This window comes from Sapajus apella, unplaced genomic scaffold (genome assembly GCF_009761245.1).
Source record: "Sapajus apella isolate SASKATOON/1434 unplaced genomic scaffold, GSC_monkey_1.0 scaffold102, whole genome shotgun sequence".
In the NCBI taxonomy this organism is placed as follows: Eukaryota; Metazoa; Chordata; class Mammalia; order Primates; family Cebidae; genus Sapajus; species Sapajus apella.
In genome coordinates this window covers 2,128,991-2,144,285 of record NW_022437042.1, presented here as the reverse complement: position 1 = coordinate 2,144,285, position 15,295 = coordinate 2,128,991, and the positions used below count along the sequence as shown (strand labels likewise).

The window sequence follows — 15,295 nt, the reverse complement described above, 5'->3', positions numbered from 1 at the left end:
TCCCTTTTTCTTTTTTTTTTCTGAGGTGGAGTTTCACTCTTGTTGCCCAGGCTGGAGTGTAGCGGTGTGATCTTGACTCACTGCAACCTCTGCCTCCCAGGTTCAAGTGATTCTCCTTCCTCAGCCTCCTGGGTAGCTGGGATTACAGGCGTGTGATACCATGCCCAGCTAATTTTTGTATTTTTAGTAGAGATGGGGTTTTGCCATGTTGGCCAGGCTGGTCTCGAACTCCTGACCTCTGGTGATCCACCTGCCTCAACCTCCCTGGCCTCCCAAAGTGCTAGGATTACAGGCATAAGCCACTGTGCCCGGCCCTCCTTCCCTTCTAAGAATTATCAAATCCTGTTGATTTTCTCACCACAGTGTCTCTTATATCTTATCCCTTATCTCCATCCCCATTGCCTCAGTTAAAAGCCTTTGTTCTCTCCAGAACTATATTAATTGTATTTTAAGTCATTTCCTGGCTGCCAGGCTCTTCCCCCAACAATGAGTCTATCCTGCCCAGGGTTAGCAGTGTATTTTCACAAAACACCTAAGTATCTACTGTATTCCAGGCATCATGTGAGGGGCTGGTAATAAAGATAAATACAAAGCCACTGGCTTCTTGGCTCATACCCAGAATTTATACAAAACATTGCCCCCCACCCACTGTATTCTGTGGCAGATCCTTCTGGAATACTGCTTGTTTTTTTTTTTTTTTTTTTTTTCACTAGATGTCTTTTTTATAACCTTTACGAATCACTTATACATTAGAAACTTTCCATATGTCACCTTCTTTACTTCCAAGAACTCCACAAGGAAGGTACTATTATTTATCCCCATTTCACAGATAAGGAAAATGAGGCCACGTTACTTGCCTTTGTTCACAATTCAAGCAGGTGCAAAGGTTGGATTCAAGACCAGATCTGACCCTCTAGCTTATGCTCTGTCTCTTACATCTTCAGTAAAAGGTAGAAAACTTGGAAAAGAGCCTAAACAGGATGATCATGATATGAATAATCTTGAAACCAAGTCATGTGGGGAATGAAGGAAAGAAATAAAGCCTCTTTGGCCTTGTGAAGACTGAATTTAAAAGTGATATGGTGGCCGGGCGCGGTGGCTTACGCCTATAATCCCAGCACTTTGGGAGGCCGAGGCGGGTGGATCACGAGGTCAAGAGATCGAGACCATCCTGGTCAACAAGGTGAAACCTCGTCTCTACTAAAAAAATACAAAAATTAGCTGGGCATGGTGGTGCGTGCCTGTAATCCCAGCTACTCAGGAGGCTGAGGCAGGAGAATTGCTTGAACCCAGGAGGCGGAGGTTGCAGTGAGCTGAGATTGTGCCATTGCACTCCAGCCCGGGTAACAAGAGCGAAACTCCGTCTCAAAAAAAAAAAAAAAAAAAAAGAAAAAGTGATATGGTAGGCCAGGTGCGGTGGCTCATGCTTGTAATCCCAACACTTTGGCAGGCCAAGGTGGGTGGATCACCTGATGTCAGGAGTTCGAGACCAGACTGGCCAATCTGGTGAAACCCTGTCTCTACTAAAAATACAAAAATTAGCCAGGTGTGATGGTGGGCACCTATAATCCAGCTACTTGGGAAGCTGAGGCAGGATAATTGCTTCAATCTGGTAGGCAGAGGTTGCAGTGAGCCAAGATCAAGCCATTGCACTCCAGCCTGGGCAACAAGAGTGAAACTCCATCTCAAAAAAAAAAAAAAAAATGACATGGTGGCTGTCTCTAAATATTTGAGAGGTTGTCACGCAAAAGAGGAAGGAAGCAAACATATTCTGTGTGGCTCGAATAGCAGAGCCAGGTCTGGCCCATGGTGAAGAACCTTTTCTAACATAGGCCTCTAACAGCCAGGGGTGTTTAAGGAGAAGCTAAATAATCATTTGTCAAGGGTGGGTGGAAAGGACATTCCTGCCTTGAGTGGACAAGCAGTCTAGATGAGTTTTTCTGTGCACATGAGAATCACCTGGGTTTGTTTTAAAGAATACAGATGAAGGCCCCACCCCAGGCATGCGCCTGCAGTCCCAGCTACTTGGGAGGCTGAGGTAGGAGGATCCTTTGAGTCCCAAAGTTTGAAGCTGCAGTAAGCCACTATTACGCCACTGCACTCCAGCCTGGGTGAAGAGCAAGACTTTGTCTCAAAATATATTACATAATAAAAAGTTGTGTATATTTCTTTCTATCCATGTATGTGTATGTATGTATAGATATATATGTATGTGTGTGTATATATATATGTATATGTGTGTATATATATATATATATATATGCATGTGTGTGTGTGTATTACTAACCAGTGTTGGCATGGGGGAGGGGAAGTAAATACCCTCACACTCTTCTGGTGAAAGAGTAAACTAAAGCAATTTTCTGTAGAGCAATTTAACAGTATGTTTAAGAGGAATTTTTAATACTAAAAATGTATACAGTGCAATCTTTGAGCAAGCAAGTCCACTGCTAGAAATTTATCCTAAAGGGACAAGTTAGCAATTTTGAAAATGTCTTAAAATGCACTGGAGTGCAGTATATATATATATATATATGTATATATATGTATGTGTGTGTGTATATATGTATATGTATTGGGAGGCTGAGGTGGGAGGATCATATATGTATGCATGTATATAAATACACATATACATATATATGTATATATGTATGTGTGTGTATATATACATATATCTATATACACACACATACATATACACACACATATATGTATAGATGTGTATACACAAACAGAGAGAAAGAGAAGGAAAGGTAAATATATATATTAAAATGTTTACAGAGCTTCCTCTGGGTAACGAGATGGTGATAATTATTCTTACTTTTCTGCATTTCTAGTTTTCTACAATAAACAAGTGTTTAGCATGTAATAAAGCAATGAAAGCTTAAAGAACAAAGGTCACTGATGATTCAAATAGAAAAAGACTCAATCCAGAGAAGTTTTTAACATGTTAGTCTTAGAAAACAAATTTTCCTATTCGGTGCTTAAACAAGGGTTCAGCAAGGAGGCCTCTCTGGCTTCACAGCAACCTGCACTGGTCTTTTGTACAGATCCTGGAGGAGTGGCTTGCTCTGGACCGTACTAACCTCGAGTAGTGAGACTGTTTTATGTTTAGGTGCCAACATTCTGGTTAACTTTCCAGACCCTCAGTTCATTGAGAGCCTCTGAACAGGAAACATTTGGTCAAGAAGGCCAAGTTGAAACTGGCTTTATTCCATAGTGTTCTCACCTCCTTACAGATGAGGCTGTGGGTTTTGTCCTATATTATATAGTTTCCACAAATTCCCTTGGGAAGAGGGAGCAGAGGAGTGTTTCTGTTTTCAGCGCTTCCTAAATGCAAACATAACACACATTCCAGGCAAAGGTAGTTGTGAGCTGCGGGTTGGGGGAGTCAACAGCTGCAGATGTTTTTCAGCCATTCTCAGCTTCTGGAGAGCTTTTCTCTACTAGAGCTATAAAATGAAATCTGGCTGATGCCATCCAGGAGATGGTGCGTGTATTACAGAGCCTCAAGGGGCTCCAACCCCTAACATCAAGCAACTCTTTCCGGATCCTCTGACGCATAAGGAATTGAGGGTAAGCTCAGCAGTAAACAGTATTTAAACACCTACTAGGCGACTTTTCCAGGGTGATACAGTGGCTTCTCTAAAGGGCTGCCATAACACAACAGGTTTAGCAAAATGCCTTTGTTCCCCTGTGGCACCAGTAGCTAAATCCTGAATTATAGCAAAATCAGCGTTAAAACTCTGCATTTTAAACATGTATATATGTAAGCATTTCTCCCTTAATCACATGCACTCTCAGGTTATGTTTCTCCCCAATCCCCTCTTGAGAAATCTCTGTCAATGATGATTCTGTAATTATCCCTTTCCCTGGGTTAAAACTGACCTTCATAAAAATGCTGAACTTATAGGAAAATGCAGTAACAGTGGAACAGTCTCTCTTTCTCTGTCTGCTTTATTATGTAGTTAATAGATTTGTGGAAGTACTAATAACCGAATAACAGTTTGAATACACAATGACATGCTATATATAGCCCAGGCCCAGCCTTCTGAATTTTTCCAACAGTAAGGAAAACTGAATGATATTAGCAACATGCCAGCAAGGGTGTATTTCTAAAATCCTTAAAAACAAACAAACAAACAAAAAAAAAAAACTAAAGAGGAAAATACCGTATTTTTTTTAAAAAAAATACTGTATATTTGTACAGCTTGGTGGGTTTTCCACGTTCGAACAAGAGATAACATCAGAGGAAAGCCTGACTTGCTGCAGCAATTACTCTATCTCATATTGAAGCCCCAACGTGAGTATCTTGGGTTTATAGCACAAGTGTAAATCCTACCTCAGCTGTCCCTTAAAAGAATCAGAAGTTATGGCAGCAGCTGCAACATGGTCCCCTCACTCTCCAGCCACTCGTGGTTTTACTAACTTTGGTTAACAGCTCTTTGTGAGAAAGAGTCATTTAGGAACATACATTCCATGTAAGATCTATTTCCTTATTTTGACTAAACTGCTTACAAATAGCATTCGCTCAGGCTCCATGAAGAATCTAAAGTTGATTTGTGTGCATAATCTGGGTGTCCTATTGACAAAGACATTCCCATATACACATAACCAATCCAGACTGTAACTAATGAAAACAAATGAAGGAACAGATCATTTGCATTCTTATAACTATAGAGCATCTAGTATTGTGTTTTGCACATTGTAAGGGCTCAATAGATATTCATTGATTTAAATTACTAGAATCTGTTCTCTGTCACTCCCAAAATCTCAATGTGGTTCACATACTAGAGTAATGAGTAAATATTCCTCTGCATTGCCTGGTGTAAATGGTAAAAATCAATGGCCTGGGTACCAAGTAAGCTAGGCTGACAAGGGAACCGTGGCCATTGCCAGTGTCCCCTAGAAGAGACTCATGCCAGTAAGTTTTTCCTGCTTTGCCACAGAATCAATGGTTAGGAAGGAGCCGCTGAAACTGCAATGCACAAAATTCTTTGGAAAACCTGAAAACATGAGAAAGAATGCTAATGTCAACTTTTAGCTGCTACTGTGGCAGGTCAAGTGCTGATCAAATCCCGGTGGAGGTTTGCTTAGCCCCATTTATTCTCTTGAGACATCTGTCCACCTACAGCTTTCTTCAAGTGTTGTGGTAGAAGGCCAGCCAACCCTGCTCAAGGAAGGTTTTTTTTCTTTTTTCTCTGAATTTAGGAAAGCCTTCTCTGCTAGGTAGATTGAATCACTTGTTAACAATCACCCAAGATGAGATCCCTGGTATCAATGCTATGCACACAGCTTGCCTTCCTCCCTTAACTGGCTGTGATGACAGGCAAGGCTCCAATCTGACCTCAACAGGTCCTCACTCCAAAATCAGATTGAAACACACAGTAAGCCAAGTTCATTAAAATAACATTAAAGGTCTGGGGTTAGCTCCACTAAAGAGCAGGATTAAACTTTAAAGGGTCCAGCCACGATAAAGAGATTTCTTTAAAGTGACTTCGCTTTGCACAGTTGTAGCTATTAAGGATCAGATCTTTATCTCAAAGGTGCATAGTTTACCTTTGATCCTCCTCCAGAACTCCCACTAATGTCAACTTTCTCCACTGTTGGGATCAAGCCCCTGGCCTCCCTTTAATGCTGGTTTTATTGCTGACTCTACAAGATCAACAGAAAAATTACAAGAAAAAGCTGTGAAGTTCCCTTCCGATAACAAGTTGGTTTTAACAAAAAGAGTCCTCTCTTAAACGGTGCAATTTAAACATAGCAAATGACTGGCTGTAAGATGGAGCTGAGGGAGACAAAAGTAAACAAACAAAAACAACAACAACAAAACACACCAGAGTAACAAAACAAACACTAATTAATCAGTCCGACTGCTTATTTAGGGTTTGTTCCCTTGTTCAGGAAACTGGCAACGAGTGTCTTGAAAACAAGAGAAGGGGCAAGTGCCTGTTAGCACCACTCCGCCTTTCTTCAGAGTCAGACAACCGGATAAGGCTGAGGGTGCACTGGGAGGGTTCCCAGAGGCAGCGCGCTTTCGAATCCCCATCCCCCAGCCCCGAGCTGTGGGGCTCTGACCCCAGTTCCTCCATCCGTGGAGTGGCACACCCAGTCTTTCCCCAAATCCCCATGGCACTGTCCCCTTGCCTCTGGAGAGCTCACGGATGCCCGAGGGACACACTCTTCCTGCGGTGGATGACCCCGCGCCCACTCTGTCTTGGAACCCCGTTGTTTCTAATGCCCTCCCTCCGCAGCAGCACCCCTTCAACACCCATCACCACCCTCTCTCTCCCCAGTTGCAAGAGGAAGTCGCTCTGCTTCCTCTGTTCTCACCGCTCGCCCGAGCTTGGGCGCCCAGGGCTTTCTGGGTGGGGTTCTTTTTTGTGTACACGGTGTGTGTGTGCGCGCGCGAGTGTGTCTGTGCGAAACGCTCATCGCATCCTTCTTCCTAGGCTGCCTCAGGTGCTCGTAGGAGAGGATCGGGATCTCGTCGTGCCCTTGTCCCTGGCTCTTTGTGCAGAGTCCAGAGCTGAGTGAGGTCTGCTCTTTAGCTCACGCCCCCGGCCCGACCCTGGGTGGGAACCCCCACCTCCGCCTCCACCACAGCCTTCCGAGCCCGGCTTTGCCAGTCGGCTCCATCCCGGCGCACGCCTCCGCAGTGCCAGGCGGCCGGAGCGCTGTCAGCGGGCACCTGGGATTCGGACTCCGGCCGGCGGCTGCCGGTGCGAAAACTTACTGGAGCTGAGAAAGAGAGCGCGCGGCGCACCGGGCGGCCGCCCAGGCGCCGTTCCTGCCCCCCGCCCCGCAAACGCGGGAAGCCACCGCGTCGCTCCCGCCTGGAGCACGTCCCCCGGGACGCCCAGTCCCCCGGCCACTCACCAGCACCACGGATCCCCGCACGGCCTCCGACACGCTCTGCCGGAGCTCAGCGGCCGTGCCGGGCTTGCTGAGCCGTTTGGTGAATTTGCGCACTTCGGCCATGGCAGCGTCGGCGGGAGGGTCTCGGCGGGCGGGCGGACTCACTACCCCGAGCCCGGGCGGCCGCGGCCGCTGCTGCTCCGTCTGTTTACACGCCGTTTGGCCGGCCACATCGCAGCTCGGCGGCGGCGCGGCTCACGCTGCTCCTCCCTCCCACCTCCCACCCGCTGCTCCTCCCTCGTTCCCTCCTTCCCTCCTTTGCTCGCTCTCTTCGCCCGCTCACTGTCCGGCCACAAGGCGTCGGTGGCGGCAGCTCCCTCCCCTGGAGGGCCCGAGCTCTGCTCGACTGCAGCAGAAGCAGGAGGGTGTGTCTGATGAAGAAGGGTGTGTAGAGGGGGAGGGAGAACTGGAGGTGGGGGCGAGGGTCACGAGGGAAGTGGGGGGAAGTGGCTACCGCTCGGGCTCCGCCCGCAGCTGATGTTGCTGTTGCTGGTGCAGCCGCATCCGGGTGGGGAGATCTGGTTGCTTTTTTTTCCGCTTGTGTGGGGCCGGCGGAGTGGGGTGGGGGAACAGAGCGGGGTGATGAAATGTCTCCAGGAGTGGGCCGTGCTCTACCCTAGTGCTCCTCTCCCGCCTCAGAACTGCAGTGCCCGCAGGAGGGCTGGGAACTCTCAAGACCCCCACCCCACAAGCCCCCAGGGCCCAGGCGGCTAGGGGCTGGGAAACAACGTGGAGCGGCCGCCTTTTGTGTGCTCCGTGGGGACGGGTCGCACCATGCCTAAGGACAGAGAGCAGCTTTCCAGCGTGAGCGGCTCGCCTGGGTCCCCTTCCTAGCCCACACCGTTTTCTTACTCAGTCGGTTTACCTAACAAGGGGCAATCCTGGGACAGAGCACGCTTCTGTAAGTGGGAACTTATTGTGGCAGCACCCCTCGCTCCGCCCCCCACATGGGAGAGTTGGGTGTTGCGGCCGAGCCAGTGACAGGTGGTCCCTAGGTCAGCAATGACTGGGTCAGGAATGGGGTGGGGGTGGGGTGGCATTAGGAAGGCCATCTCCCTGGGGTTGGAGGACTTACCAACCTTCCAGCAGCTTTTACAAGTGGCCTGCACTCACCTCTCCATTTATTCATCTCCTTACCCTTTTCAGGTTCCAAGAAATTGTTTTTCCAAGAATCAAAGAACATCTCATAACAAGGTATAAAATGAACATGTTTAAGACAGAAATGGGAACGGGAATCTTGAAGTACTGGTGACCCTGTCAGACCTCCTGAAGTGCAGAGTGAAAGGCTCCAATGACGGTGGCAGTTTTCTATCTGGTTATTTCATTTGTTGAGAGTTGAAAATGGCCCTCAATCCGGAGAACCGAGCAGCCCTTTTGAAAGGAGCCCTACCACTACCCATAGGTCACCTTCCCCACCTTCAAAGATCAAATAGTCTTTTGGGGGACTTTATTATGGAAACAAGGGCATGCCTGGTGATGGTTTCTGTGAACCCAGAAAAGGCCAACTCTCTTTGCAGCAAGCCTATTTCAGCCTTCACATCAGCCTCAATAAAGCACATATGGAGGCTCCTAGAGGGCCTGGGACCTGGAAATCCTCTAAAAGCATTCTATCACAAGTCTTAGTTTTGCACAGTATGTGTAAAATTTGTTAGTTGTTGCATGTAGGCAGATCACCAACAATTCATACCCTCTGTTCCATAAATGCCTATGTGGCTCATGCTGCTGGTTACTGCCACAATAGCTAAAACACTTTTTTGCTTGCGAAGAGAGCCCAGGTTAACTTCAGGTATAGGGCAGAGCCACAGGCTTTAGGGAACACAGGCCCAGCTCCAGGTGATGAATCATGACTTATGAAAAAACCATGATAAGCTCCCTCTTCTTGACTACTGGGATGGTCAAGACTCCCACTCAGTTTGGGCCAGTGAGATATAAGAGGGAAGTGAGAGAAGAGGGTTCCTGGGAGAGTTTTTCCACCTTGATTTTTTTAAAAAGAGGGAGGGAGTCCTGGGCCCCACTTTCTTCCTTAGAGGGATGTTTTCTTGCAATACTTTGGCTCTTGGCAGCCATATTGCAACTATGAGGCAAAGCCATCACAATCTCAGAGAAGCCAATCCAGAATGCAAACAGCATGGAACTATTGAACCAGGCCTGATAACTGCCTACCTCAGTTCCTTTTTATGTAAGAAAAATAACCCCCTAGGCTGGGTGCCGTGGCTCATGCCTGTAATCTCAGCACTTTGGGAGGCCGAGGCGGGCAGATAATAAGGTCAGGAGATCGAGACTATCCTGGCTAACACGGTGAAACCTCGTCTCTACTAAAAATACAAAAATTAGCTGGGCATGGTGGCACGTGCCTGTAGTCCCAGCTACTCAAGAGGCTGAGGCAGGAGAATTGCTTGAACCTGGTAGGCGAAGGTTGCAATGAGCCAAGATTGTGCCACTGAACTCCACCCTGAACCACAGAGTGAGACTCCATCTGAAAAAGAAAAAGAAAAAGAAACCCCTGCAGTTTATGCCACGTTTAGATAAATATTCTGTTACTTTCAGCCAAAAGAATCCGTAGCACCACAGGCTCTACGGTAGCCACTGAAGGTGCACAGCATTGAACAAGACAGGCAAGGTCTCTCCTTTCCTGGAGCTCACATGTGAGTGCAAACAAATGAACATGTTAATTTCAGAAAGATAAATGCTATGCAGAGAATTAAGGGGAGTTGATAGAGAGTAACTGGAGTTGGGGACCTAGTTTAAAACAGATGATCATGGAAAGCTTCTTTGAAGAGGTAAACATTGAGCTGAGTCTTGAAGAAAAAGAAGCAATCAGCAGGGATCAGCAGGTAGAGAGCTCCAGGCGACAGGAATGGCAGGAACAAAGGCCTAGAGATGGGAGCAGCCTTCGTGTGTTCAAAACCAAAAAAAAGAGGCCAGTGTGGCTGGAGCATAGAAGGAAGAGGAATGGTATAAGATAGAGTAGGAGAAGTAAGCAATTTTTGCAGAGTCTTGTGAGCCACGGGAAACATATGTCACACTGATGGTGCACAAACACCATCTGGCCATTGTGCAGGCTCTATGCTCATTCTTGAGATTGTAGATTTCACTTTTTCTGGTTTAAGACTTCTATTTAAATACATAAACATTGAGCATGGTGCTACTCACTGAGAGAGAATGCAGTATGAATTAAAGACACTATCTATTCCCTTCTGGGAAAAAAGAAGAAAGTCTAGTAGAGAATGTATTTATGGTACAAAGTAGTATGTGATACAGACCATACTCAAGGTAAAGAGGCAGAAGAGGCCAGGTGCAGTGGCTCACGCCTGTAATCCCAGAACTTTGGGAGGCCAAGGTGGCTGGACCACCTGAGGTCAGGAGTTCAAGACGAGCCTGACCAACATGGTAAAACCCCGTCCCTACTAAAAATACAAAAATTAGCCAGGCGTGGTGGTGGGCGCTTGTAATCCCAGCCACTTGGGAGGCTGAGACAGGAGAATTTCTTGAACCCGGGAGGCAGAGTTTGCACTGAGCCAAGATTACGCCATTGCACTCGAGCCTGGGCAACAAGAGTGAGACTCTGTCTCAAAAAAGAAAAAAGAAAAAAAAAAAAAGAGGCACAAGAGATCATATCTGGTTGGGGTCTATGAAAGGCTTTCTGGAACAGGGTGTGTTTGAGCTGGACTTTGCAGAATGGGTAGGATTTGGATATAACTACACTCACACGGTAAAGGGAAATTGTAGGTGCAATCTTATAACTTCCAATAGGGCATTTTATTGGGTGATTTCCACATTTATTAAATATCTTTGGTTTTTACCACAAATTTAGCTGCTGCATTAACACTGTCTTAATTGAACCTGAGATACAAGTATTAGAAATGCCATTAAGCCCTTTGACTGAGAAATTCCACTCCTATAATTCAATGCCAAATAAAATAAAAACTTTTAAAAAAGATTTCTAATGGCCAGGTGCAGTGGCTCACGCCTGTAATCCCAGCACTTTGGGAGCCTGAGGCAGGAGGATCATTTGAGGTCAGGAGTTCGAGACCAGCATGACCAACATGGTGAAACCCCATCTCTACTAAAAATACAAAACATTAGCCGGTTGTGGTGGCACATAATCTCAGCTACTCTGTAATCTCAGCTACTCTGGAGGCTGAGGCAGGAGAATCACTTGAACCCGGGAGGGGGAAGTTGCAGTGAACCGAGATCATGCCACTGCACCCCATCCTGGGTGACAGAGTGAGACTCCATCTCTAAACAAAAAAAAAACAAATAAATAAAACCAGCCTGCTCAACATAACAAGACCCCATCTCTACAAAAAAAAAAAAAAATTAAAAATTTCCTGGGCATTGTGGTACATGCCTGTAGTCCCAGCTACTCAGGAGGTTGAGACAGGTGGATCCCATGAGCCCAGGAGTTTGAGGCTTCAGTGAGCCGTGATTGCGCCACTGCACTCCAGACTACGTGGCAGAGCAAGACCCTGTCAAAAAAATGTTTTCTAATAGCTGTGTTTCATATCAGTTTTTGTATTTAAGTATAAATTAACTAAAATTACAAATTAATTTCCTCAGTCGCATGAGCTACATTCATGTGCTCAATAGCCATCTGTGGCTAGTGGCCACAGTGTTGGACAAGGCAGGGCCTAGAACAGTGCCCAGCACCTAAGGGTCACTCAATAATTATTATATACAAATTGTGTGCAGCTTTTCCAATCAGAATATATTCATGACGACTTCGATGTGATAAATAAAGCAAAACAAAAGTAATCTTGATACCATGTTCACTTCCGTGTATTGTTGAGGCATTTATCACAACCAAACTATAATTGTGGAGAGCGGCATGGTCTTCAAAGCATATTTATATCCATTGTCTCATTCAATCTTCAGACCAATCTGGAGAGGTAGACAGAGCCAAGATTATTTTTCCCCATTTTACAGATGTAGGAACCAAGTAAGATAAGTCATACAGTAGTTGGCAGGGCCAGAAACAGAAGCCAAGCCTTTTAGTTCTCTTTCAGATACACGACATGGCATTGACTAACCTGAAGGGCCCTGAGAGAACCTCCATCTTACTTTAATTCTATGCGGATCCATTAGTCATGAATTTGTAGTGAGATTGTCATATACGTTGTATCTGTCAGATAACTGTATATTGTTAGATATAACATATGCAATATATAAGTATTTGAAAAAGTTAAAAGCACTATTGCAATTATAAGATATTTTAAATAATATAAACCTTATTGAATATATATTAATTGCCTATTATACCACTTGGAATAATGAGAGTTTCCTTGTTTCCCAAAGTCATCACCTTCTTTCTCACTTTTTTATCCTTCAAAGGGATATTTAGAAAATAATATTAAAAACATATTTTAAAATTGTATTAAAATATTTTTTAAATACTCAGCTGGGCTCAGTGGCTCACACCTGTAATCCTATTACTTTGGGAGGCTGAGGCAAGTGGATCACCTGAGGTCAGGAATTCGAGACCAGCCTGGCTAACATGGTGAAACTCCTTCTCTACTAAAAAATACAAAAATTAGCCAGGCGTCGTGGCAGGCGCCTGTAATCCCAGCTACTTGGGAGGCTGAGGCAAGAGAATTGCTTGAACTCGGGAGGTGAAGATTTCAGTGAGCCGAGATCACACCATTGCACTCCAGCTGGGTGACAAAAGTGAAACTCCGTCTCAAAATAATAATAATCCTATTGAGTTCTCAAAAAGGGTAGACGGTAACCTGGGAGCTGTCCATTAGTTGTCCACGCTACTGCTAAAGGACCACATTCATTGTCATGCCTAGGCTGTACAGGCTGGAAGGGAGCCAGGAAGGGCTGATGCACGTAAGAGCTCTGATGAGAGTTCAGGAAGGGACAGACTACAGGTACCATTGATCTTACCCAGAGGACATTTTCTCAGGTCACTTTAATTCATTTATGAGATGACACAGGACACCTGCCAATCTGAACTCTGGAAATCTGAACTAAAAGATCAGCCTCCCCTCAAAGACTGATAATTCTGTTTATAATAATGGCAAAGGAGAGAGTTGGAAGTACCAGAAGCCAGGCAAGCCTGAGGTCCAATTTTTCAAAGGTCAGCTAAGGGTTATGCTCTACGCCCAAGGGATGGGGACACAAAAGCCATGAATCCTGTGCTTGGGGGACTATTGAGTGAAGAGTTAGGTGCCTTGGCAACCACAAGTCAGGCCCCTCCCATAATCTTATCTAATACCAGCTACTTTTTCTTCTCTATCAATCAGTGCTTTGTTATTGTGCTAGCAGCCTTTTGGCTGCACTTACCTAAATTAAAACATCTGGAGTTCTTAAACCTCCTGATCTGATATCCTTCCAGATGACCTATTGGTCTTCAATTTGGTCCACCTAATGGCGGCTAGTTCCTGTATAAGTATCAATTCATGATCCAAAGCCCAGATGGGTGGAGATACCTAGGAACATTTGACTATCATGTTCCTTGAGATAAACTATGAAGAAAATGATTCAAATGTGGTCCTGCTGCCCTTGAAAAGATCATAGTATATATGCACCACTATTAATTTTAAAAGGTTAGGTATAGTTGTCATGTTTCCTTATCAGAAATAAACTGTTTTGTTTTTTCAATATACTTCTAGGTCACTGAGGAGTGTTAACCCCAGAGGTTCTCTATCTAGCTCTCATTTAAAGATTTTCCATAATCCTGTTTTGTAAATTGATAGTCAGTAATTTCCCCCCAATAAATGGCTGTTAGTAGAAGTGACCTAGCTAAAATTCTGTTATGAAAGAGTGAAACGAGGTTGTTTTGTTTATGAGCCCCTACGTATACATCTCTGCACTCAGTCAGATGACCTTTTTTCTTTAGCCATGTAGAATGTTCTATCCTTTAGCCCTACAGCTAAGAGAGGTGGGGATAGGTGTACTGCTACTGCTCGCAAGTGACTGGTTTGAAATAGTAAAAGCCAATGGAGAATAGAAAAATAGTCAGAACTAGACTTTTAAAAAATATATCAACATTGTTTCCTGAGTTGTAGGGTTTTGTCTGTTTTTTGCAAAGCAGAAATCTATGAGAATCATAATCAAAATGCAGTTGTATCTTGTGAACCCATATGAAACTCTTCAGGAGAATAAGAAAAAGTCCATCCGTGGGAGATGCTAGGATCATCAGCTGAGCCAGGCAGAGGATGATTAGGCATGTAATGTTCAGAGACCATTGAGGGGGAACGGAGACCAAGAATAAAAAAACAGTGTAATGAAAGGCCTCAAAGAATTCAAAATAAAACTACGTTTGATCCAGCAATCCCACTAGGAAACTACCTAAAGGAAAAGAAATCATGATATCAAAAAGACACCTATACTCACGTTTATCACAGCACTATTCATAATAGTAAAGCTATGGAATCAAACTAAGTGTCCATCGATGAATGATTGGATAAAGAAAATGTGTATATATATACACAATGGAATATTACTCAGCCATAAAAATAATGGAATTGCGAATTTTGCAGCAAAATGAATGGACCTGGAGGCCATTAAGTGAAACAACTCAGAAACAAAAAGTCAAATACTGCATGTTCTCACTTATAAGTGGGAGCTAAATAATGCATTCACATGGACGTATAATGTGGAAGAATCACTGGAGATGCAGAAGGGTGGGAGGGTGGAAGGTGGGCGAGGGACAAGAAATTACTTAATGGGTAGAATGCACACTTTTTGGGTGATGGATACACTAAAAGTCTAAACATCACCACTATTCAATGTAGCCACGTAACAAACTTGCATTTGTCCTCCTCAAAATTATACAAATATAATTGTAAAAAGAAAGAAAAGAAGAGCTAAAGGAGTAAGAAAGAAAAAGTGGCTAGAAATATAACTACGAATCCAAGATAGGAGAGCCCAAGTATGGGGAGGCCAGGACAGAAACTACCAGGCAAATGGGAAAAAAACAGGAAGTGAATGGCCAGTTGGCTTTGGTCTTGACTCTAGGGTCAGAGAAAAACTATTCCCAAGAAGGGCCCAGATCAGAAGCCAGAAAGCAAATAGATCAGGAGGGTCCACAGATGTATATCGGGGGATCTAAGTGCCCCCAAATATATCTACCCATGGATATGCCTTGTAGCAGTTTCTCAAAGGCAGTAAAACTTAAATATATTTCTGTTTACACAGAATGGCCCCAGAAAGATTCAATGAGTATTTACATTTGCTAAGTCAATTCTAGGCTATATGCATGGGAGACTTAAGTCAGAAGGGGTGGAGAGGGCACTCTCTAAACTTGTCAGACTGGGAAAGTGGGAGTTTGGAATAAGCCCAAATTCAGCATGTTGTCCTAACATATTTAACCACCAACAAATATTGAAAAATATTCAGCTGGACACAGTGGGTCACACCTGTAATCCCAGCACTT

The 15,295-nt window shown here is 44.6% G+C and overlaps 1 protein-coding gene across 4 annotated transcripts in view; it reads right to left on the bottom strand.

The window, feature by feature from the left end:
* Nucleotides 1–7,260, bottom strand: part of DOCK11 (dedicator of cytokinesis 11) — a 189,154-nt gene extending 181,894 nt beyond the window's left edge. For 3 of the 4 annotated variants that reach the window (XM_032258341.1, XM_032258342.1, XM_032258340.1), the window contains exon 1: nt 6,877–7,010. In XM_032258341.1, the coding sequence (XP_032114232.1) occupies nt 6,877–6,978 (102 nt within the window). In that variant the 5' untranslated portion in view covers nt 6,979–7,010. Of the gene's footprint in view, nt 1–6,876 lie in introns of all 4 variants that reach the window. The other variant, XM_032258339.1, reaches the window with a different exon arrangement.
* Nucleotides 7,261–15,295: the final 8,035 nt, after the last annotated feature.